At 66.5% G+C, this 23,357-nt stretch overlaps 4 protein-coding genes across 5 annotated transcripts; all 4 read right to left on the bottom strand.

Annotated features, from left to right (window-relative positions):
* Window positions 1-1,552: 1,552 nt before the first annotated feature.
* CFD (complement factor D) lies at window positions 1,553-4,684 on the bottom strand. The gene is made up of 5 exons (XM_070624666.1): window positions 4,233-4,684; window positions 3,537-3,693; window positions 3,299-3,443; window positions 2,835-3,095; window positions 1,553-1,769 (listed from the first exon to the last, which is right to left on the bottom strand). Exons 1-5 carry the CDS (start codon window positions 4,663-4,665, stop codon window positions 1,608-1,610), a joined length of 1,158 nt encoding a protein of 385 aa, XP_070480767.1. The 5' UTR covers window positions 4,666-4,684; the 3' UTR covers window positions 1,553-1,607.
* A 1,842-nt stretch (window positions 4,685-6,526) lies between these two features.
* ELANE (elastase, neutrophil expressed) lies at window positions 6,527-9,013 on the bottom strand. 2 transcript variants are annotated; one of them, XM_070624688.1, is made up of 5 exons: window positions 8,886-9,013; window positions 8,361-8,517; window positions 8,113-8,254; window positions 7,447-7,677; window positions 6,527-6,827 (listed from the first exon to the last, which is right to left on the bottom strand). In XM_070624688.1, the coding sequence occupies exons 1-5, from the start codon at window positions 8,950-8,952 to the stop codon at window positions 6,651-6,653; spliced, it is 774 nt and encodes a 257-aa protein (XP_070480789.1). In that variant the 5' UTR covers window positions 8,953-9,013; the 3' UTR covers window positions 6,527-6,650. The 2 variants fall into 2 exon arrangements, with proteins under 2 accessions (XP_070480789.1, XP_070480790.1); XM_070624689.1 differs by having other exon boundaries at window positions 8,361-8,417; window positions 8,903-8,977.
* A 2,739-nt stretch (window positions 9,014-11,752) lies between these two features.
* On the bottom strand, window positions 11,753-14,495 carry PRTN3 (proteinase 3). The gene is made up of 5 exons (XM_070624686.1): window positions 14,396-14,495; window positions 13,519-13,684; window positions 13,286-13,427; window positions 12,509-12,739; window positions 11,753-12,049 (listed from the first exon to the last, which is right to left on the bottom strand). The coding sequence occupies exons 1-5, from the start codon at window positions 14,460-14,462 to the stop codon at window positions 11,843-11,845; spliced, it is 813 nt and encodes a 270-aa protein (XP_070480787.1). The 5' UTR covers window positions 14,463-14,495; the 3' UTR covers window positions 11,753-11,842.
* Window positions 14,496-17,885: 3,390 nt separating this feature from the next.
* Window positions 17,886-20,821, bottom strand: AZU1 (azurocidin 1). The gene is made up of 5 exons (XM_070624687.1): window positions 20,737-20,821; window positions 20,311-20,467; window positions 19,885-20,026; window positions 18,634-18,867; window positions 17,886-18,179 (listed from the first exon to the last, which is right to left on the bottom strand). Exons 1-5 carry the CDS (start codon window positions 20,792-20,794, stop codon window positions 17,982-17,984), a joined length of 789 nt encoding a protein of 262 aa, XP_070480788.1. The 5' UTR covers window positions 20,795-20,821; the 3' UTR covers window positions 17,886-17,981.
* Window positions 20,822-23,357: the final 2,536 nt, after the last annotated feature.

Genomic DNA, 23,357 nt, shown 5'->3' with positions numbered 1-23,357 from the left:
TGGTGTCCCTGCCCCTCCCGGTGGCTCCGGGTCCCCCGCTGTCCCCTCCACCGCGGCTGACGACCCTGACTGACGTGGAGGACCTGTGATGACCCTGACAGATGTGGAGGACCCGTGTGTCTGTGGGGAGCTGCTGGAAGGGGCCCCGCAGGGCCACAGGCTCGTCCAGCGCTTGTGATGGCAGGAGTCCCCGCGGGGCGCACGGTACTAGTCCCCTGCCAGGCCCAGCCCGGCTGTGCCTCCTGCGAGGGCCGTCCGTCCCCTCTTCTGTACCCACCCACCCACCCCTCCTCTCTCCGCCTCACCACCCGCCCCGGGGCTGCTCCCACCCTCTGCCCTCGAGTCTGGACCCCCTCAGCCACCCTCAGTGGACACACAGGGACAGCCTGGACACGTGTCCCCCCAGCGTGGCAGATGAAGTGCGGGTGCCCAGCCAGGGTCCGAGTCTCAGACGACAATGAAGTTTTTCGCCTGTCCCAGCGTCACGTGGGTGCATTATAAACAGGGTCGTTTTTCCTGAAATCCCCACTTAGCTGGACATCCTGTGTGTTCCTTTGAGATGGCACGTGGTCCTACCCACCACCCCCACCCCCGGAGCCTTCCAGAGCCGCGGCCCGGTGCCGTGCCATCCAGGAAGCACTGGGGACGCAACGACCTCTGACGGTGAGGCCACCAGCGGCCCTGCCCCCTTCGCCTGTTATTTAAACGTCTCAAGTCACACACGGAATTCACGAGGGATGGTGGCACCCTGGGGTGTCACCTGGTTCCCTAGGGTGAGGCTGGGCCTTCTACATCACGCTGCCCGAAGCCCAGCAAGCAGGACAAACGCTCACGTGTGGAGGAAGGAAGGGCTCCCAGGTGGACGCTCTGTGGCAGGAAACAACCCCCCACAGGTTCCGGTTTCGACACCTCAGTCTCTGTGGGGCTCGTGAGGTCCCCTCAGACCCTCGGTCTCTTTTTCAACAAGAGGTTTTGACCCCCTTTGTGGACTAGGCTTAATGCCTCGAGACTAGCAGGTGTGGGCCTCCTGGGACCCTCATCCGGGTGTGAGAAAGGGCCTTGGGGCTGGGTTCTGCCCTCTGCCCCTCTGTGTGGCTACCCAGGAGGGCAGGAAGGTGGCTGGACCCGCGTCAGCGCGGCTGCCCGGGTAAGTGCGCCGGCCTCCCCCATCGAGCCTCACGGCCCCGGGACGGCCTCTGAGCGCAGGCGCCGTGGCCCTGGGTTCGAGTCCAGGCTTGGCCCAGCAGCTTCCCGGTGACCTCGGGAGAGTCGCCTGGCCTCTCCGAGCCTCAGCTTCCCCATTTGGACACGGGTTCTAAGAACACAACTGAGAGGGTCTCTGTGTCTCTCAGTCTCAGCTGGACCTCGGCCGCACGGAGAGGGGACTCCCCCCCACCGCGGCCCCTCCCTGGCCTCGGGGCGGCTCTCCGGTCTCCAGGGAAGAGTCAGGGCGCTGCTGCATGGCCCGGCTCAAGGCTCGTGTCCGCAGGCCCCGCCACCTGGCCACCCCCGGGCCCCCCACGCGGCGCGCGCTCAGTGAAGGCTGCCCGGATGCAGAAGTGCAGGACTTTATTGCTCGGCCGCGCCCGCCGCCCCTCACGTCGCGCTCAGGCGGCCGCGTCCCCGGCCATCACGCCGTCGATCCAGGCCGCGTAGCTGGCCACACGCGTGTAGATGCCGGGCTTCTTGGGGTTGCCGCAGACGCGCGGGCCCGAGGTGACCACGCCCTCGGCCACGCCGCCGCACACCAGCGGGCCCCCGGAGTCGCCCTGCGTGCGCGGGTGGGGGGGGGGGTGAGGGTGGCTACAGGCCCGCCTCCCCTCCCGCTCCTTCTCCGCCCTGCAATTCCGCTCCGCGCTCCGGCCCAGGCCTGCCCGCTCGCTTGTCCACTTCCCCAGGCCCCGCCCGCCAAGCCCCGCCTCCCAGCTCCCGGCCCGGCCCCTCACAGGGGGTCGCCTTCTCTCCAGGCCTGTCGCCTCTGGGCTTCAGCCCCCTCCTCCGACCCTGCCCCACCCTGCCCTACTCCTGGCCCCGCACCCTCCTCCAGACCCCGCCTCTGCTCCCAGCCCGGCCTTGATCTTAGGCAGCCCCTCCCGGGCCTGTTGCTGCGTCACTGACCCTCCATCTCAGCCCTAAACCTGCTCAGGCCACGCCCACTCCCCCTAGCCCCCAAGCACCGCCCCTTCTGTTGTCTCCGCCCTCCCACACACCCCGCTCCTCAAGGCTCCGCCCCCTCTATTGGCCCCGCCCCTGGCGCCCCACCCACCTCTTGGCCCCGCCCCACATGCCTCGCACCTCTCTGAGTCCACCCCTTCCCCACGGGCCCCGCCCCCACCCCTCCTCCTGGCCCCACCCTTTCTCCTGGCCCCGCCCCTCCTGGATCCACACCCTCCTGGATCCGCCCCTCCTCGTGCCCCCTTCTCCAGGCCCTGCTCCCACGTGCCCCTCCCCTTCGCCTGGCCCCTCCCCTGCCCCTCCTGGCCCCACCACACGTGCCCCTTCTAGCTCCGCCCCTCTCCTGGCCCCGCCCCTCCTCCTGGCTCCACCTCTCCTGGCTCAACCCCTTCTCATGGCCCCGCCCCTCCCCTGACCCCACCCTTCCTCCTGGCCCCGGCCCTCCTGGCTCCACCCCTTCCCTGGCCCCGCCCCGCCCCTGGTCCCGCCCCTCCCAACTCCGCCCCTCCCTGGCCACGCCCCTCTTGGCTCCGCCCCTCGTCCTGGCCCCGCCCTCCTGACTCCGCCCCTCCTCCTGACCCCGCCCCTCCTGGCTCAAGCCCGCCTCGTGGCCCCGCCCCTCCTCATGGCCCCGCCCCTCCCTGGCCCCGCCCCGGCACCTTGCAGCTGTCCTGGCGGCGGGTGCTCTGCGCGCACATCATGCGCTCGGTGATGGTGCCGTCGTGGTAGATGCGCAGGTTGCAGGTAGCGCGATCGAGCACCGGCAGCTGCAGGTACTGCAGGCGGTCGGGCCGGCGGCCCGCGTGAGTGACCACGCCCCAGCCGGCCACGTCGCAGAGTGTGCCGGCCGCCACGTCGCGGTCCTGGCGCTGCCAGGGCAGGAGCTGCACGGCGGGGCCCAGCGTGGCCTTCTCAGACAGCTGTGGGGGGGACGGTGTCAGGGCCCGGGGTCAGCCGGGGGGACACGAAGCAGGAGGGACCGCGCCACGCCTGGGGGTCCCCAGTGCAGCAGGAGGGGCTGTGGCTAGACGGGGGGACGGGTGGGGGCAGGGACCGGGGAAGGGGAGGAGGCGGGGCGAGGTCCCGGGGGCAGCAGGAGGCACCGCGGCCGGACCGGGCGCACCTGCAGCAGGAGGAGGTCGTGGTCGATGGTCTCGGGCCGGCTCTCCGGGTGGGGCACCGCGCGTATCACGTCGTACAGGCGCTTGGACGCCTCGTTCCTCGACAGGGAGTGCGCGCCCAGAAGCACCTGCACCTTCCCGCCGGCCCTGGGGGCGGGAGCGGGGGGTCCACGCAGGTCAGAGCCCACCCCCAGCTCCCCGCGCCCCGCGCCCCGCGCCCCGCGCCGCGCCCGCACTCACGCGTCCTCCAGGCAGTGCGCCGCGCTCAGCACCCACTGCGCCGCCACCAGGAAGCCGCCGCACACGTGCTTGCCGCCCACCTGCACCGACGCCATGTAGGGCCGCTTGTGCGCCTCCGCGTCGCGGCCACCCAGGATCCGCCCACGGGGCTGCGCCGCTGGGGGCGGCAGCGGGGCGAGGGCTTCAGGGCGGCGGCAGCCCAGCCCTCGGACGCCCCCTGCAGCCCCCAGGCCGCCCCAGCCCCTCACACCTGGAATTCCATCCTTGGGATCCTCTCCCCCCCACCTCCCCAGAGCCTGAAATCGGGAGGCAGAGGAGGAATGCCCGAGGGACAGACAATAGGGAGTAGTGGGGTCTGGGGCAATTCTCACCCTACACTCTGACCTGAGGACTTCGAGTTAAACAGAGAAAAGTGGGCTGAGGAAACCGACCCTCCTCTCCCGCCAGCCTTTCCCGCCGGCCCCCCAGCTTCCCACCCAGAACCTCGGACCCTCCCGGTGCACAGAGTGCAGAAAGCTCCGATTTCAGAGTTTTGAGAATTCCTTAATCTCCAGAGCCTTCCATTCTCGCGGACCCTGTCCCCTCTTTCTGCCACCGAGTGGGGCTGGGGTCAGTCCTGCTGATGGAGGGGCCCCTAGCTGACTGCCCTGCAGGCCGGTGGCCCCCGGCTGTCCCTGTGGGCCCAGGTCCACTCACCACATACGGCGGCCCCCAGGAGGATCAGAGCCGCCAGGTGCACCACGCGGTCCGCCATCATGCAGCTGCAGCCTCGACACTGGCCCCACGGGGCCGGGGGCCCTTTTATGAGGGCGGAGGGGGCAGGCGGGCGGCTCCCATAAGCCCTCTGGGTGGGCAGCGGCCCAGCTGGGGAAAGGGGAGCCGCCTTCCCGCCTCCCCCCACTGCGGCTTCTTTCCTGGGGGACTTTGCACCCAGAGTCGGCAACCCCTGGGGTGCCTCCCGCCTCTGCACCCCGGCCCGGAGCTGGCCCCAGTGCATTGTGGGGAGCAGACCCCCGGGAACGGCAGGAGGCAGAGCAGAGGGTGGATCCCCCAGCCCCCAGCCCAGTCTCCCCAGAGTGCCCCCCCAGGTTTCGCAACAACAGCTGGAGGCCAGTTTGTAAACAAGCATTTCCTGGTTCTTCTCCTCCTCCCTTCTTTCCCTTCCTCCTCCAACTTGGAGAGGAGGTTGGGTGGGGGTGGAAGGAAGGATGCCTGACACCGTTGTCCCCATTGCTGTGGCTCTGGGGCCTGACAGCCCAACAAGAACAGTATCGGAAAAGTGGCATGTAGGGGGCAGCTGGAAAGACGATTGGACACAAGTGATGGGAAAACCAAGTCGAACTGGGTGTAGGCCTCAATGAAAAAATTTAAATGGGAAGTTCAGGGTCTAGCTTCAGGTGTGGCTCAATCCAGGCACCTGAACAGTGTCAGGTCTGTGCCTCTGGTTTCTCCTGGATGGCTTTTCTCCTCACCAGGCTCCCCTTTTGTGGCCCCAGGGGCCCCACACTCAGCCTAGTGGCTCAGTGGGCCCTCCTCATTCCCCATCACTCCAGCCAGTGTCTTGAGGCGGCCGCAAATTGGCTGAGTTTGAATGGCACCCCCCTGGGAGACCAATCACTGGGGAAAGGGGGTGGTGGGTTCTGATGACGGGACCCTGGGTCACGTGGCCGTCTGTAGGGTGCAGATGGTGGGTCAACACTCAGGAGACAACGGAGGCAGGTGCTGGACCAGCAGGGTGGGCTGGACCTCGGCCGTCCCCAGTGGGAACAGCGTGCCACATTTTCCCCTCGGTTTCTTTTCTCTTCCTGGAGGACAATTTCATACGTGCAGAGAAGAATAGAAAATAACACCACAAATGCGATCAATTAGACCCTAAGACGTCTCCTCGTTAAAATCAGACACTCTGAACAAACACCATTGGGATGTGGAGCCCGGATTTCGCAAGAGTGGACAATTATGTAATTGCGACAAAATTTGGAGGCGACCCAGCGAGATGGGCCGTTTTGGTAAACAACCCTGATGGACCCCGGATGCCGCGTTGACGTGGAGAGACCGCCGGGCGCCGTGTTGGGCGGGGGGTGGGATGGGGAGGGCATCATGGGGCAGTGGGGGGAGCGGGATGGGGGCAGGAATGGAGGCAAAGGCCCTGGGGTCGCCCAGGCCATGAGCTCCGGGGGGTCAGGGCAGGGACGGGAGGCGAGTCACCCCAAACTCCTGCTGCATGTGGGGGCGTCATCTGAAGTTACTTCTTTCGTTTTTTCGTTTGCGTTGGTGGCTGTTTCCTCTGCCACCATCAGCCTGCGAGCAACACGATGGCGGAGGCCACGTGTCATTGTCCCCGCCTGTGGACCCGGCCCAGAAAGGCAGAAGCGGGGCGCAGGCCTCCCCCAGGGCTGGTTCCATCTGGGCCCGGGTTCCCTCAGGAACAGGCGCTCTGTCCTCCCCACGTGTCAGAGCAAATGGCCAGGGAGGCGGGGGACAGGCGCCATCACCCAATGCAGCCAAGGCCTCCGGGACCCAACCCCTGGCTGGGCTCTTCCTGGACAGCTGGGAAACCGAGGCTGAGAGACAGCAAGCAAGTTGCCCAAAGTCACAGAGCTGGGCCTCAAACCCGGGCCTGGGCTCAGCTCCCATCGCTCTGGGCCTCCACAGCCTCATGCGTGGGGTGGGGTTCGGAGACGACACCCCTCAAGGGCTGCAGTGGGGCCAGAGGACAGGGCTCCCGCCAAGGCTCAGAATGACTCTCGTGCCAGGTAAGTACCCGAGGCACACCCGCCATCGCCCTGGGTCACCCCGACCCAGTGGAAGTGGGTTTTACGGGAAGGAAACCAGAAACAGCAAGTGGCCTCCTTTTGAGGAGGAGGGTGGGGAAGGGGCTTCTCGTCCCCGGGCCCTGACCTTGCCGCCACTTGGTGGCAGCGTACTCGTGAGGTGGCCCCCACCCCTTTCCACACCCGATTGCACAACCGACACGCAGCCGGACGCGAATCCAGGAGACAGGGAGGGTCTTTATTGTGCTGGAGGCCGCGGGACGGGACGTGGGAAGGGCCCGGCGGGGGGCAAGCGGGGTGGGGTGACCGGGGTGGGGGCGGGCGGGGAGCGGGGCAGCCCGTCCTAGCTGGCCGCGCTCGCAGGGTCCCCGTGGCGGCGGAGGATGGAGTTGATCCAGTCGATGAACTGTGCGACGGGGGCGAAGGCGTCCGGGAAGAAGCCCGAGCCGCAGCCTCCGCGGATGAAGGAGTCGATGCCCTGCACGAGCCCGTTGCAGACCAGCGGCCCGCCGGAGTCTCCCTGCGGAGCCGCACGACGTCGGGGGGCTGGGCTTCAGGGGGCCCCCTTGGAGTTGGGGCGTCCCTCCCCGGGTCGTGCTGCAGCCGGGCAGGGTCAGGGAGCGGGGGGGGGCCCAGGGTGGGGGCGTGGTGGGGACAGGGAATTGGGGGTGTGGTGTGGAGCAGGGGGCGTGGCCCTGGGCGAAGGGCGGGGCCTGGGATGGGGCGGAGCCTGTTTGGGGGCGTGGCCTGGGGCGAGGGGCGGGGCCTGGAATGGGGCGGAGCCGGTTAGGGGGCGTGGTTGGCATGTGGGCGGGGATTGGGGCATGGCCCAGCGCAGGGGGTGGGCCTTGGGTAGGGACGTGGCCCAGGGGCGTCGCGACCCGTGTTGGGGGGCGGGGCCTGGGGCGAGGGGCGGGGCCTGGATGGGGCGGGGGCGGGGATTGGGGGCGGGGCTCGGGGCAGGGGCGGGGCCTCGAGTTGGGGAGTGGCGGCCCGGGTTGGGGCAGGGGGCCCAGGGTGAGGGGCGGGGCCTGGATGGGGCGTGGGCGGGGATTGGGGGCGGGGCCTGGGATGGGGGCGGGGCCGGGGCGGGGCCGGGGGAGGCGGGGTGCAGGGCGCGCACGGTGGGGGGCACTCACGAAGCAGATGCCTGCCCGGCGGCGCTGCACCAGCGTGCACACGTTGGAGCGCCGGCACAGCGACGTCACCACCGTCACGTTGAGCTCCTGCAGGACGCTGGGCAACGGCCGGTTGGTGCCCAGCCGACCCCAGCCCATGGCCAGGCACGGCGTCCCGCTGGGCACGCCCCTGCCCTGGGCCGGCAGCCGGGCCACCTGCACGTTCTCGTTGATCCTGGCCGACCCGTCGAGCTGGGACAGGGCACCAGAGTGTCACCTGGGGCAGCAGGCGACGACTCCCCCCACCGCGGGCCTCAGTTTCCCCATCTGCAAGCGGGAGCAGCCGCAGTGGCCCGAGGCGTCCCTGGACGTGACAGTGGGTGCTCAATAAGACAAACTGTGGGCAACCCTGAGGCCTAGAAAGCTCCCATTCTAGAACATTCCCAGAGAATCGTCATAGCTTCGAGAGAGGCAGGAAGGGAGGGTTTCGGCCCCAAGTCTCCCGCCTGCCCGAATGTGGGCGTCTTCGACGGCGCACGAATGCAAACGGGTTTGTTGATCGACTGCTGCTCGGAGCTTCCCTGCCTCGTCCTGCTCCTTCTCTCCACGGCCCGGCCGGCTGGGGCTCGTCTCCCCGTGTGGCAGAGGGGAGACTGAGGCACAGACAGACCCACCCTGCCAGGTCACCTGGAGAAGCACGATGTCGTTCCGCAGGTTCACGGGGTCGAAGCCGTTTTCGAAGACGCCGCGGACGCCCAAAGTCTGCCGTGTGGGCTCCTGCCGCCCCAGGTTGTGCGCCCCCAGCACCACCCTCACCGACTGGAAGTTGCTGCCGGCAAGGGGGGGACGGGGGTGATTGGGGGCGGTCCCCCCCCATCCCCAACAGCCAGACAGAAGGGGAAACTGAGGGCTGGGAGGCAGGGTGCGGGACTCACCGGCCGTTCACGCAGTGCGCAGCCGACATGACGAAGTTGCGGGCAATCAGGGTGGCCCCACAGAAGTGGCCCCCTCGCCGCTGCAGGGACGCCATGAAGGGCCACGCGTGGGGCCGGGCTGGCCGGCCGCCCACGATCTCCGAGGCCAGCGCGGGGCCTGGGGACACACAGGGATCAAGGCCAGTCAGCCCCCCAACCCCCACCAGAACCCCTCGGGGTCACAGCTGTTTGTGCTCAGATGAGGAAACTGAGGCACAGCGAGGAGGAGGGAGCTACACGGTCCCCCAGCCAGGGCGTTGACAGATCTGGATTATCGTGGCTTCAGAGACCCCATGGTGTGCTCAGCGGCCCCCAGGATCGAACCCCAGCTCTGGGTTCCCACCACTCAGAACCTCAGTCTCTTCTTCTGGAAACAGGTGTCCTCGTCTCGGCCATCACCTCCCCACGGGGACGAGGGTCCACTCGGGTTGGGGGCACAGCGGAGAGGCAGGAAGGACAGACGGACAGACACGCGGCCCCACTCACCACCCAGCAGTGCGGCCAGCAGGACGGGGACGAGGGCAGGGCTGCAGGGTTGGCGGCCGCGGGTCATGGTCGGCGTGCTCGGTGTCCACCCCGCGCCCGCCGGCCCCTCTTATTGCCCCGCGCCCAGGCCGTTGCTGTTGCCCCATTTCCTCTCCCGCGGGGACGTGGGGGACGAGGAGCGCGGCAGGAAGCGTGGGGAGGTGGGGCCGCGAGGCTGGTTCTGCCCCTGGACGTTGGGTGTCTGTCCGTCTGTCCCAGACGTTATGTGTGTGCACGTGTCCGCAGGGTGGGCCGTCGCGCCCCTGACGGGCAGAGTCCGCCGGGTGCCCATAGTTTTGCTAAATCCCGCCACCCTGGGCCCAGAGGACGTCGGCTGGCCCCCCGCGTGCCTCAGTTTACCCAGGGCACAGTAATAACCACAACAGTGGCGCACCCAGCACCATCCTCATGTTCCCCAGGGGCAACGACAGGGGCTGCGGGGCCTCTGCTGAGATGGGGAAACTGAGGCACGGCAGGACCCATGAGTCAGTGGTGCCGTGGGAGGGCCGGGGTTCAAGCCCAGGCCCCGAAACCACAGCTGGACGGGCTCCTCCCTGAGCCCCAGGTCCCCCTCTCAGGGCTCGGCCTTCCGGCCTCCCTGTGGCTGCTGCTCATGACGGCGAACTCACTCCCCGCCCGCGGCCCGGTCACCAGCGGAGGTTCTGGGAAAAGACCCCCACCCCCCGCCAGCCTCACTGGACCCTTCCCGCTCCGCCTGACGCACGCCTGGGGCGGGACATGCTGGAGAAAGGACGCGCCTGGCCTGGAGGCTGGACCATGTGTGGCACTGGGAACGGGACGGGGACCCCGGCCACCCTCCACCCCGCAGCCCCGCCCCCCGCCTCCCCCGACACTCCAGTGGCAACGGCTGGAGCCAAGGCTGTCGCAAGAGGCAACGTCCCCCGGCTCCGAGCAGGTCCGGGGGGCCCAACGGCTCCCTGTGCGGGAACAGGCGGGTGGGGCCAGAGTCCCATGGGTCCCGGGGCCCCTCCGTGTGTGGCCACGGGCATGCGAACCCCACTTCTTCCCAGTGAGGATGGCCGGGCGCACAGCAGGCGCCCGGTGTCTGCTGCTCATCCCTCCCCTGGTCAGACGCAAGGCAACCGGGCCTCCTGGTGGGGTCCCTGCCCATCACATTACAGTTATCACCGAGCACATAGTGAGCGCCTGTTGCATACGCAGCCCTGTCTCGGGCCCCAGGGGTTGTTGGGAGAATGGGGGAGGCCCTGTCTTTGGGGGATGCGGCTCAGCCAGGGAGACCAGATTTAAGCAAAGCTGCGTTTATGGAGCACCGCCTGTATACCACACTCCTATGTGTCAACTCCGGGTTCATATCCTGGAGTGGCCACTCGCCCCCTGCCTCCCTTGGGGCCCCTGACTTAACCTCTCTGTGCCTCAGTTTTCCCGTCTGTAAGTGGACATTGTGACAACCGGCTCTGTCTCTCAGGATTGTCTCGAGGATTCAGGAATGGGGGCTGCGAGTCCTCGGACGAGGGCGCGTTGACGGACGGGGGGGCGTTGCCCGGGGAGACCTGGGGACGGGCTGGGGGACCCCAAACTGTTGGGAGTGACCCCGCCAAGCTGCGTGGCCCCCGCGACAGAACCCCACCCCCCCGGGGACCGTTACTTCCTGAGCCCCGAGAAGCGTCCTGAACACCCTGTTGGTTCTTCCCGGGACCCCGTCCTCGGCTCCCCGCTGGGGCTGATCTCCAGGGCCCAGGCCTTTCCTCTGACCATCGTTCCCACGCGTGACCCCACAGGACGCGCCCAGGGCTGGGTTCTGGGTCTTTCCGTTCCCATCGCTGGGCTCCCTCGACGTTCCCTCCGGCAAAGCCCTTTGACCCCCAAGGCTGGGCACCAAAATGTCCCTCTGGGCTTTTCACAGAAGCCACTTCCCGGCCGTGGGAAACGCAGGGGGTTCCCAGCAGCGCCCAACATTCCCCGGGGCTGGTCAGCCGAGGCCGGAAAGAGCCGACGAGCGGGCAGGCCAGGAGTTCTCGCGTTTGCATGGGTTCGTACGCTGCCACCAGGTGGCGGCAGAGTAGATCAATAAGGAAAGAGCTGCCTGCGACCCCGGTGTGCCCCGTGGGCGGGGTGGCGCCTCTCTCTCAGCCTCGACTGCCTCATCCCTGGGGCCACTCGCCCTCTCACGGCTGACCGGTGACCTCTGCCTCTTCCCGGGCTCACCTGGAGACCCACCCCAGTTCCTTTCCGTGGCCCTTTGGGCTCCGGCTCACCACCTCCCCGACTTGCCCTCCTCCCCCATTCCCCTTGCCGCACTCCATCCCAGCCACACAGCAAGCCCCCGAGCTTGTCCTGACGCAGGGCCTTTGCACAGCCCTGCTCTGCCGGGGGCCCTTCTCCTTATGTTCCCGTTCACGCATTGCCACCGTCTCTGGGAAGCCTCCCCAATGGCCCTTCTGCCTGCCCATGATGGGATCAGGAGCCCCAGGGGCCCTGGACACTCCACGTCACGACAGCCTGGTCCTCAAGCCGCCCAGAAACCCAGAGCCAGCACGACGCCCCCAGCCCTGAGGACAGGGTGCGGCTCCATGGGCAGTTCTGGGAAATCTGAGATGACTCCACTTTCCAGACGAGGAAACTGAGGCACAGAGATGGGCAGCAACCTGCCCAGAGTCACACTGGAGGGGCTGGATTAGAACCCACATCTGTGGGCATCCGAGAGGCGGGATGCACTGTGTCCTGGGCCCCCCTCGCCTCCAGGACTCCAATCCCCATCCCGGGTCTGGGGCTCGGGCACCCGGATGCTGGGGACCCTCGGCCGCGGTCCCCCCACACCCCTGGGAAGGACAAAGCAGACGCAGAGAGGGAGTTTCGACTTTTATTGATGTCGCCGGGCGGCTCCCACGAGCCCCGTGCGGGGTGGGGAGCGGCCGGAGGGGGGGGTGTCTGGAGGTTCAGGTTTCCGAGACCTCGGCCTCCATCTGATGCCTCCGTTGGGGCCCCGCGCCCTCCGCGCCCGCCAGCACGGAGCGGATCCAGTCCACGTAGAGGGAGACGCGGGCGAAGAAGTCGGGGTGGTGGGTGGTGGCGCACGCGCGGATCACAAACGAGTCCACGCCCTGGAGGACGCCGTTGCAGATCAAGGGGCCGCCCGAGTCTCCCTGGGAAGAGTGGGGACAGGCCTGTCCGTCACGCAGGCCGGGCGGACGTGGCCACGTCGGGGAATCGGGCCCGGGGACAGTGGCCTCCCACCATTTAGGGTGAAATGTCTCTGGCACCAAATTTTCTTTAAGACACGTGGACGGGAGGGGAGCGTGCATCTATGGGCCTCCTGCTGTATACCTGGACCCCTGACTCTGGTCCAGATTCCCCAGGGTTCCTGAGACAGACTCCTGAGGCCGCCGCATACGACGGGAGCGCCCGTGGGCGCTGAGGCCGTTCCCCACACCTGAGCCCTCACAGAGGGTGAGCCCACCGTCCAGATGGAGAGACCAAAGCACGGCCTGCTGCTGCCCAGCGGGAGGAGATGGGATTCGAGCCCCCGCTGCCCGCCCGCCTCCCGTCCCCTCGGCTCTGGGGCGGCCCCCCAGCCGTCCCCTCACGGAGCGGGAAACACGTACGAAGCAGATGCCGGCTCTGCGGCGGGGAACGAAGGTGCACAGGTTGTGCGGTCGGCACAGGAAAGTGACCACGGTCACGTTGAGCTCCTGCAGGACCCGGGGCAGCGGCTCCCGCGTGCCCAGGCGGCCCCAACCCATGGCCAGGCAGCGCGTGTCTTGGGGCACCACCTGGTTCTGTTCGGGGAGCTGGGCCACCGCGACCTGGTCGTTGAGGGTGGCCGGGCGGTCCAGCTGCGGCAGAGCGCGGGCGGGCGGGCATTGAGACCCCATCCCCGGGCCCCACCGCTGTCCCCTCCCGAGTCAACCCCGGAGCGCCACCTCCGGGCCTTTGCACTGCTGTTCCCTCCACCCAGCCCCATCTCACTAAACCCTCGGCATCACCTCCCCCAGGGAGCCTGCCCTGATTGACCCTCCCAACCTCACCAGGGCTCGGTTCTTGGGCTGAGCCCCGGGGACCCCACCTTTGCCCTCGGGGAGCTGCCCTTTTGGGGTGGGAGGGGCTGGGAGGAAGAGGATGACAGTGCGGCCCAGGGAGACCTCGACAGTGACCGTGATTCGGGGCAGGAGCGGGGAGGCCTCCCGACGGGGAGGTCCAGGTGAGGGTGTCGGGCGGGGTCATCACCAGGACGAAGGCCGGGGGGCGGGGGGGCGGTTTGTGGGGTGACGGTCTGAACGGCTGTCTCCCCACCGGGCTTTGTCCCAGCGCCTACTGGGACATAGCATACAGCAGGCACTCAATAAGTGCTCGCCGAGGGATGAAGGAGGGGATCCGCCCACCTGCAGGAGGAGGACGTCGTTGAGATTCTCCTCCGGGTCGTAGTTGTTCTCGAACAGGCGGGCGACACTGAACCTCTGCTGCGTGGGCTCCGACGCCTGCAGGTCATGCACCCCGAGCACCACGCTCACCAGGAGGGGGTTCCTGAGGGGGGTCGGGGTGCTGACCACCTGGCCGCCCAGCCCCCCGCCTGGCCCCCCGCCCGCCCGGCCCGCCCGGGCGCCCCGACACTCACATGTCCCGCAGGCAGTGGGCGGCGGTCAGCACGAAGCGGGGGTGGATCAAGGTGCCCCCGCAGAAGTGGCCGCCGGGAAACCCGCGCCGCTGCAGCGACACCATGTAGGGCCGCGAGTGGGGCTCGGCTGCCCGCCCGCCCACGATCTCCGCGGCCCGGGCCGCACCTGGGGACACGGGGCGTCAGCGACCACCGGGGCCTGTCCCCACCGGGCCCCCCACAGGGGGAGGGAGGGCAGCGCCACCGGGCGACCCCACCTGGGCGGGGGCCTCATGGAGCCTCCGTCACCCCATCCGCAGACGGGCGCGGGGTCGGGCCTGGGGACGGCGGGCGCTGGGGTCGGGAGGGGCTGGCGGTCACTAGCGCTGTCTCTGACGGCGCCCAGCCCCGAGGGTCGGGGGGGGGGCGGGTTAAGAAGCAACAGGGAAATCCCGACGACGCGACCCATTTTGCAGAGAGACAAACCGAGGCATCGAAAACCCTCAGGAGGCTGAGGGTCCGAGGGGGTCTCACTCCTGTTCTTCCCCCGACATCAGTCATCCATTCGTTCACGTGCGCTCATTGAGCGCTTGCTGTATGCCAGGCGCCGACCAGGAAGTCGCTGGTTCTATTTAACCGCCCCCGTACCCCACGAGGGACGGGCGGGGTTTTGCCCATTTTACAGATGGGGAAACTGAGTCAACTGACCCAGGGCCCCCCTTTCTCTCGTTGTCCCCCCGCTTGAGGCATTCGTCCTCAGCAGGAACTGGAGTCCTGCCCCGGGCCTGCCTCAGTCTCCCCATCTGGGATGTGAAGGTGTGGATGTCCCCAGAGCCACACGGACCCAGACAGACAGACAGACGGACGGACGGACGGACGGACACGCAGCCCCACTCACCGCCCAGCAGTGCGGCCAGCAGGATGGGGGCGAGGGCAGGGCCGGAGGGGCGGCGGCTGTGGGTCATGGTCGGCGGCTCCGGGGTCCTGCCTGCCGGCCGCTCTTATAGCCCCGGGCGGGGAGGCCGTTGGGGTTGCCCCACTTCCTCCGTCCAGCCTCGGGGTCCCCGCTCGCCCAGGAGGTGTGGGCAGTGGCTCCCGCCCACCCCGCGCCCTGGGTCCCAGCAAAGGGGGACAGGGCCAGCGCGTCCAGGGCTGGGGGACAGGAGGGGCAAGGCGGGGGGGCCACAGGCCGCGTCCCCTCCTGAGAGCCCCCCAGAAACATCCTTCTGCCCCACTTCTGCCTCAGGCTTCCCTGTGCCCACCTGGGCCGTCCTGCCCTGGGGGACGTTTGGGGACATCTGTGGGTGTCACACTGGGGGTCCTCCTGACATCGAGTGGGTGGGGCCATGGATGCTGCTCGACCCCCCACAGCGGCCAGGACAGACCCCCAGAGAGTGACCCACCCGATGTTGCCAGGTGCAGAGATGTTTATTTTTTACCTATTTATTTGAACTCACTCATTATTGTGAGAAGTTTAAACCTACAGAAACTCGGAGACAAAAAAGAAATGCTTTTTTTTTTTTTTTTGAGGAAGAGTAGCCCTGAGCTAACATCTGCTGCCAATCCTCCTCTTTTTGCTGAGGAAGACTGGCCCTGAGCTCACATCCGTGCCCATCTTCCTCTACTTTATATGTGGGACGCCTACCACAGCATGGCTTGATGAGCGGTGCCATGTCCGCACCCGGGATCCGAACCGGCGAACCCCGGGCCGCCGAGAAGTGGAACGTGTGCACTTAACGCCTCAGGACGACCCCGTCATCGTCCCCACTGTCACGGCCACGACTCCCGACCCCCTTCTCTGCTCATCCTCTTGGCGGCTGGCCCGGGATGGGGCACCCCTTTGTCATCCCGGCTCTTGTCTGGACCGCTGTTGCCCTCCTGGCTCCAGTGCCTGCTGCCCGGGTTTGGATTCTGCTTTGTGACTCTGGGCAGGACACACCACCTCCCTGAGCCTCAGTTTCCCCGTCTGTTATGGGCACGATGAGAACAGCCCGCCTCCCGGGCGTTAATGCACGTAAACAAACGAGAGCGAACAGACCGTCCACAGGTGACGGATCCACACACGTGTCCACCCACACGCTGGAGCACGACGCAGCCATGAAGAGGAGCGAGGCCCTGACACAGCCACATGTGGACGGACCTGAACACACGACGCTCAGGGAGAGAAGCAGACACAGAAGGACACACGGCGTGTGACCCCATGGACGTGAAACGACCAGGACAGGCAGATCCACAGACAGAGAGCGGGCTCGTGGGGGCCAGGGGCTGGGGAGGGGGTGGGGGTGACTGATGGGGACGGAATGTTCTGGAATTACGTGGAAGGGATGGTTGCACTGAAGACCCTGAGCTGCTAGATGCCTGAGCTGCATTTCAGTGAAGCTTTAACCGAAAAGGAAAAGGAAAAAGAAACACACACCACAAACCCCGCTGGATAACTGGCCCGTCCCGGCAGGACTCGCGCCCCAGGAGCCTCCCTGGAGGGTCAGGGGTCAGTCACCAGTCGGGGGTGGGGGGCGGCCTGGGGTCCCCATCTCCCAGCGCTCTGCTCCCAGTGCGCATTGCCCCGCGGCCGGGGTCGGGGTTGGGGGTCGAGTGCGGGCGGGGGCTGGGGGGCGGCCCTGGGGGCTGCGACCGCGAGGAACCCTCTGGGGCCACGGGGGTCGGGCTGGGGCCGAGGGGAAGTGGGGCTGGAAGCTGTGGCCTCGGCCCCTTCCCGCTCCAACTGTGGGTGGTGCAACCGGCAACGGCCGTGGGGGCCAAGGAGGACCCGCCCGGCATCGTGGGAAGAGCGGGGGGCCCAGCCTGGAGCGTGTCCATCTCTATGTCTCTGCGTCTCTGTCTCTGTGTCTCTGTGTCTGTCTCTCTGTGTCTCTGTGTCTCTGTCTCTGTCTCTTTTTCCTCGCCTCAAAAAAGAAAAAGACCCCTTTTGTGTCAGCGTCGGGGGCTCTGAGCTGGGGAAACCATGTGCTCTGGGACCTCACTCCCTGGGCCTCAGTTTCCCCGTCTGAACGATGAGAGACTGGACCCCTCGAAGTTCCAAGTGGGCTCTGGGTGGTCAGGGTTCCTGAGCCTCCCACCCCCCTCTCGGGGCCTCAGTCTCCCCCGTTGGTCTGGGCGGCACCGGGGGCCCTGGGCTCAGGACGGAGCAGCCAGAGCCGGGCGACCCCCCTTCCACGGGTCGGGGTCCCTGGCGCTCACTCTCCTGGAACCTACGATTCACCTTGAATTTCACGCCGCCCTAGTGTGGTTCGTGTGCAAAGTCCCCACCGGAGAGATGGGGACGTCCCGCCTCCTCCTCCAACGAGACCGACTCACTTTCTCGGCCCCGACGCTCCACCAGCCGACGAGAACGTCCCCCACGTACACACTGTCCCCCCCTGGGGTGTCACGTCTCCACCAGCCGTGAAGACCCCTCTGGCCTTGGGGCAGCACCTGGGGCCGGGACCTTTTTCGTGGCTGTGTAATATTCCGCTGCCGGGTGACCCAGCACGAGCTCTGTGGGCCCCTCCTGGGGATGAGGGTTGGCTGCAGTCTCTGCGCCTTGAGGCCACACGCCCTCGCCTTCTGCACGATGACGGGCGGGGGGACTTCTGGAGTGGTACTGCTGGCTCAGACACCCCCAGATCCGCCCCACCCAGGGGCGACCCAGTGCCTCCGGTGCTGGCAGCCCCTGGCACCCATGGCCGACACATGGGGTCCCTGGGGGGGGGTCACTCAGGCTCCCCACATGCCAGCAGGGCCTCCGTGTGGACCTCAGGTCACATCCTCGCCCACTGGTTACCACCTGGCTGCTATTGTTTTTCTTATTGATTTTAGATGCTCTTTATATATTAGATTTATTCTAATTATATTTTACATATTTTTAAATATATGTGAAAATGTATAGAATGTAACAGTAACATATAGAAAATAATAAATATTACTTAAGTGCTTATTCTAACAAAAGCTTTATTTAGCTCCATAAACTAGAATGTAGATGATATAATTGTATTTATTATATGTCTTTATACTATTTGTATGTAATTATATTTATTGTTTAATATTAAATCTCAGCCCTTTTCTATGTGCGTCAGCCATCTGTGACTCCAGGTCCTCCCTCGTCTGTGACTGTCTTGCCCCACAGATTCCCGACCGGAACCACAGGTGTTGAGGCGCGTCTGCAACCGCACAGACGCGGGTTCAAAGCCCGCTCGTGCTGTGTGACCTCAGGGGAGTCACCTGGCCTCTCTCAGCCTCGGCGCCCTCCCGCCAGGCCGAGGTGACAACAGCGCCCGGTCTCAGCGAATTCGGTGTGAATTCAGTGAGCAGAGGCCACTGGGGTGGAGGCCACCGATGTCACCGCCTCCTGCCCCGCCCTGCCCCCCGCAAAGCAGAGTCAGGCGCCAGGAGAACGGGAATGGCTCGTTTATTAGAGTCATGGCCACACAGGCAGGGGGGTTCGGGGGTGCACAAGGGCCACAGGCCACGGGCACGGGCCTGGGAGGTCACAGGCCACCCACGGGCTCGGTGGGGGGCCCCTCGGGCCAGCGCTCGGCCGCCGTGGAGTTCAGAACAGAGTTGATCCAGTCCCGGAAGAGCGCCACGCGGGTGAAGAAGTCGGGGCCCCTGCCACAGCGCCCCAGGGAGAAGGACGCCACGCCGTGCGCCACACCGTCACAGACGAGGGGGCCGCCCCCATCACCCTGGACAGGTGGCAGCAAGTCAGGGACCCCCCACCGGCCCCGCTGCCCGCCCTGCTCCCACTCGGGACCCCTGAGCTGTCGGCTGCTCTGACCAGGTGCCCCCCAGCCTCCCCCCCACCCACCCCGTGATCACGGTGTCCTGGGCATGCCCCTCCCGTGATCCATGTCTGACTCCCCCCCCCACCCCGGGGTCTGGGAGCTCCACAAGGGCGGGCCCTGCTCCGTCTTGTTCCCCCTGTGCCTCCAGCCCCCAGCACAGGACGTGGCACACAGTAGGTATTTAATAAATACTGTTTCTCACGCAGTTAAATCGCTGCAAGTTTGGAAACATGCAATTCTAATTCCAGGGCCCACGTCCCGGGCTTGCTTTCTCCCACCACAGGGAAGCTCATTACCTCTCACGACCCCTCCTCCCACCATGGGGAGCCCGTGCCAGGGCCCACCCGGCCCATACCTGGCAGATGCCGCCCCGGCGGGTGAGGACGCCGGTGCACACACTGTTGGGGCGACATTGGTCCGGGGGCATCACAGTGACATTGAGGACCCTTGGGAAGCGGGAGAGACGCCCCCCGTTCCGTGTGGCCCCCCAGCCCGCCACCTGGCAGCGCGTGCCGGCCTCCACCGTGGCATTCTGCGCGGGCAGTGGGACCAGCGCCAGGCCACTGGTGAGGTTCGCCTCCCGGTCCAGCTGTGGAGGGAAACCAAGTCAGGAGAGGGAGGAAGTGGGGACCGGAGCCTCATGGGGTCCAGCCAGGACCCAGAGCGGCGGCCACATGAATTCTGGTCTGTACAGTGGTTTGGGTTCAGATGCCAGCTTGGGCGGTACCCGGCTGTGCCATCCTGGCCAAGTCGCTGTACCTCTCTGGGTCTCCCATTCCTCCACCATAGAAAAAGAAGAATCGATAATTCTCGCCAGGAAAGCGATTGGGTGGAGGAGACAAGACCCTGAAGGGAAAGGGCTTTGCCGGGAAACGCAGACGAAACTGCACAGCACCATCCCCGTCACAGCTGGGAAAACATTTAAAAAGTCATAAAACCCAGTGTCAGTGACGATGCGGACAAACGGGCAGTTTTTACTTCCGCGGGCGGGGAGGCCCAGCTACTCCGGCTGCCCCGGGAAACTCCGCAAGCAAACGCGGTGCAAGAAGTCCATCGAGATTCTATCAACAATCGCATGGATACAGCCCGGGTGCCCACGTACAGGCGGCGGGAGGGGCGGCCTGGCTGCAGGTGCGAGCTCCGCCGGCTGATGGACACGCCCAAGCCCCGCCCACAGCCGCGCCCCCGCGACGCCCCGCCGCATTCAGCCACGCCCCACCACGCCTCTAGCCAAGCCCAAGCCCCGCCCCTGCCTCTAGCCCCGCCCCCAGCCCCGCCCCGCCACATTCGGTCACGCCCCCCCAGCCACGCCTCCAACCCCGACCCCGCCACTAGTCTCTCCCCAGCCCCTGCACCGCCTCTAGCCACGCCCACAGCCAAGCCCAGGCCCCGCCTCTAGCCACGCCCACAGCCCTCCGCCCCGGCACCGCCTCTAGCCACGCCCACAGCCCTCCGCCCCGGCACCGCCTCTGGCCACGCCCACAGCCAAGCCCAGGCCCCGCCTCTAGCCACGCCCACAGCCCTCCGCCCCGGCACCGCCTCTGGCCACGCCCACAGCCCTCCGCCCCGGCACGGCCTCTAGCCACGCCCACAGCCCCCCGCGCACCGCCAGCAGCAGCAGGTCATTGAGGTTCTGCTGGGGGTCGTAGCCGTTCTCGCTGATGCTCCGCACCGAGAAGGTCTGCCTGGTGCTCTCCGGCCGCCGCAGGTCGTAGGCCCCCAGCACCACGGTGCTGATCCCGGGGTTCCTGGGAGCGGGGGGAGGGGGGAGGCACCAGGCTGGGGCAGCCCCTGGGGGCTCGCGGGGAAGCCCCGGACCTTCTGCACCCGCCTTGGGCCGGGGCAGGAGGGGGCAAGCTCGCAAATAACGGGGGAGTGGCCAGCCCGGTGGCTGAGGGGAGGCCTGGGTCCCTCCGCGGCCGCATCTCCCCTGTCGAGACCCACCCCGCACCCCGGCTGCCTTCCTCTGTCTGGGGTCCCCCACCTCCCGAGCCCCCTCCCAGAGCCCCCTCCTCACCCCCGCCCCCCTCACCGGTTTCGGAAGCAGCTGGCGGCCGTGAGCACGAAGCGGGCGTGGATGAGGGCGCCCCCGCAGACGTGGCGCCCCTGGTCCTGCACGGAGGCCAGGAACGGGAGCTGCCCGCGCCGGGCCTTCCTGCCGCCCACGATGTCCGCGCGGGCCGCCGAGCCTGGGGGAGGCAGGCGCAGCTCCCTCCAGTCTCAGCCCCATCCCTGGGGGGCCCCCGGGCCGTCCCCTCCCCTGTTCCCCATGAGGACAGGTGACCCCAGGCCTCCTGCATGCCCCGTCCCGGGCTGTTGAGGGCCAGTCTGGCTGTGTGGCCTGGGCAAGTCGCTTTCTCTCTCTGAGCCTCAAGACCCCCTTAAGGTCCGCCCCACGTGGCCTCTCCCCCTGCAGCCAGCCCCCCTGCACAGACAGGGGACACGGCGGGACACTCACCCACGCCGGCAGTCGCCAGCAGGCCGGCCAGCAGGGCCAGAAATCTGAGTGCTGGCATGACCGGGAGTCTGGGGTGGCTGGGGAGGGCGGCCGCCTTTATACCGGGGGCCTGGGCCGTTGGTGGCAACCCCCCCCCACCCCACACCGCGCTGGGGTCCAGCCCCTCCGGGCGGGAAAACGGGAAGTTGCCCAAGGCCTCCACCGCCAACCGCTCCTGGGGCCTCCCTGGCCTCCTCCAACTGGCCCGCTCCGTGCCTCAGTTTCCCCCTCTGTGAAATGGGCCACACCTCCAGGTGCAGGGGAGGGTGATGTGAATTAATTGTCAGAAGGCCCAGCACACGGTAGGCACACAGCTGACACCCAACACATTAGCAGAATTGTGAACATCACTCACAAGGCCAGCTCGGGACTCGGTTTCCCCAGCCTGAGCTTTGGGGGCCCTGCCACTGACCACAGGGGTCTTCAGGGTCTTCAAAGGTTTGAGGCACCCAAGACCCGGGTGAGAGGTGCAGCCAAGGGGAGAGAAGAACAGGATTGGGGTCCAGAATACGTAAAGAACCCTCACAATTCAACAAAAAGACCAACGACCCTATTACAAATGGGCAAAGGATGGGAGCGGACGCCTCGCTGAGAAGATACACGTGCAGCCGACCAGCCGCAAAAGACGCTCAGAACTGTTAGTCATCAGGGAACCACAGAGACACCACTTCACACCCACAGACAGAATGAAAGATGCGGAGAATGACGAGTGTCCTCAGGCGCTGCTGGCGGACCACGGGCTGGCGACTCTGCCGTTGTTAATCACTGGGTCATCCCGTTTCTCAATTCTGCTCCCGGGTGTGCGCCACGGACGCAGACCGACACGCACACGTGCATGTCCACTGCGGCACGACCCACGACAGCCAGAAGGTGGACACGACCCCAGCGCTCATCGATGGACGATGGGTCCACACACGTGTCTGCCCACACGCTGGAACACGATGCAGCCGTGAAGAGGAGCGAGGCCCTGACACAGCTGCACGTGGACGGACCTGCACACACGACGCTCAGGGAGAGAAGCAGACACAGAAGGACACACGGCGTGTGATCCCATTGACGGGAAACGTCCAGAACAGGCAGATCCACAGACAGAGAGCGGGCTCGTGGGGGCCAGGGGCTGGGGAGGGGGTGGGGGTGATGCTGATGGGGACGGGGGATCTTATTGGGGTGACGGAATGTTCTGGAACCAGATAGAGGCGCTGGTCGCACAATTCTGTGAATGTGCTGAAAACGCTGAACGGCACGCTTCAGATGCTAATTTCGTGTTATGTGAACTTCACCTCAGTTTTTAAAATGGGGCTTATTTCCAGGTGAAACCGAGCAGTTGGGGCTGGTGACCCCCACACCTCGGGGACACCAGTTGGTGTCCGGAGCCCTGGGGGCTCTTCCCGGGGGGCTTTCCCTCCACAGAGTGTGTCCTGGGAGGTTTTGGGGTGCAGAGATCAGGCTGGACTTTAGGGGCCTCTGCTCAGTCTGAATGTCGGGGTCCCAGGGCTCAGGCCTGGTCCCCGTCGAGCCTCCTGGTCCCCCGGCCCGGCAGTGTCCCCCCAAATCTGCTTCCCCAGAGCACAGGGGGGACAGGACCGACTCAGGAGCCCACAGGGCCAGCCCTTCCCAGCTGGGTGACCCCAGGGGCCCCTCTCTGGGCCTCAGTTTCCCCGTCTGTGCAACGAGCACCTGAACAACCCCTCGCCCCACAAAGCTGTGGGGAGCATCCAGCGGTTAATTCCGGTAAGAGGTTTCCAGCAGCCCCTCGCGCCCGCTCTGGACTTTCCATGGCTCCCTGGAGCCCCCGACTCCAGGCCAGGCCCCCAAGCCGGGCCACGTGCCACCACCGCCCAGCCCTCCCCATCTCCACCACCGGGAATCCCGCAAGAAGCAGGACCCCCACCCCAAGTCCTGAGATTCTCTCAGACCCCCAGCTGTCAGGAGGGGCCCCCAGGACACCCCTTCCTGCTCCTGCCCCCCGGGAGGCAGCCACGAGCGATTGCCCCATTCTCCTCTCCTCCCCCACCTCCCGGGGGCTGTTTGTGGTCGTCTTTCGACACCAGGATTCCCAACTGACGGTCCCCCCAAGGCCCGGGGAGGCAGGACGGCACCCAGTGTGGCCAAGGCTCGGTGCAGCCCCAGTGCCCATTGACGGGGGAGGACACTGAGGCCCCTGTGAGATTCAAACGCCCTGGGGCTCCCTCCTAAGGACACACAATCTTCTCTGAAGACACAGGGAGCTGCGTCTCTTTTATTTTATTTTTTTGGGGGAGAAGATTAGCCCTGATCTAACATCTACCGCCAATCCTCCTCTTTTTGCTGAGGAAGACTGGCCCTGAGCTAACATCCATGCCCATCTTTCTCTACTTTATATGTGGGATGCCTACCACAGCATGGCTTGCCAAGCGGTGCCGTGTCCACACCCGGGATCCAGGCCGGCGAACCCCGGGCCGCCAAAGCGGAACGTGCGAACTTAACCACTGTGCCACCCGGCCGGCCCAGCATCTCTTTTAAAACCAGAAGGGTCACAGCCAGGAGGGGGGCAGCCTGTGAGCGGCTGAAGGGGAACAAAGACCCGCGGAGGCAAACAGTAG

The sequence above is a fragment of the Equus przewalskii genome, chromosome 6 (assembly GCF_037783145.1).
Source record: "Equus przewalskii isolate Varuska chromosome 6, EquPr2, whole genome shotgun sequence".
Lineage (NCBI taxonomy): Eukaryota > Metazoa > Chordata > Mammalia > Perissodactyla > Equidae > Equus > Equus przewalskii.
The sequence above is the reverse complement of the archived record's forward strand: the minus strand, read 5'-3'. Positions and strand labels throughout refer to the sequence as shown.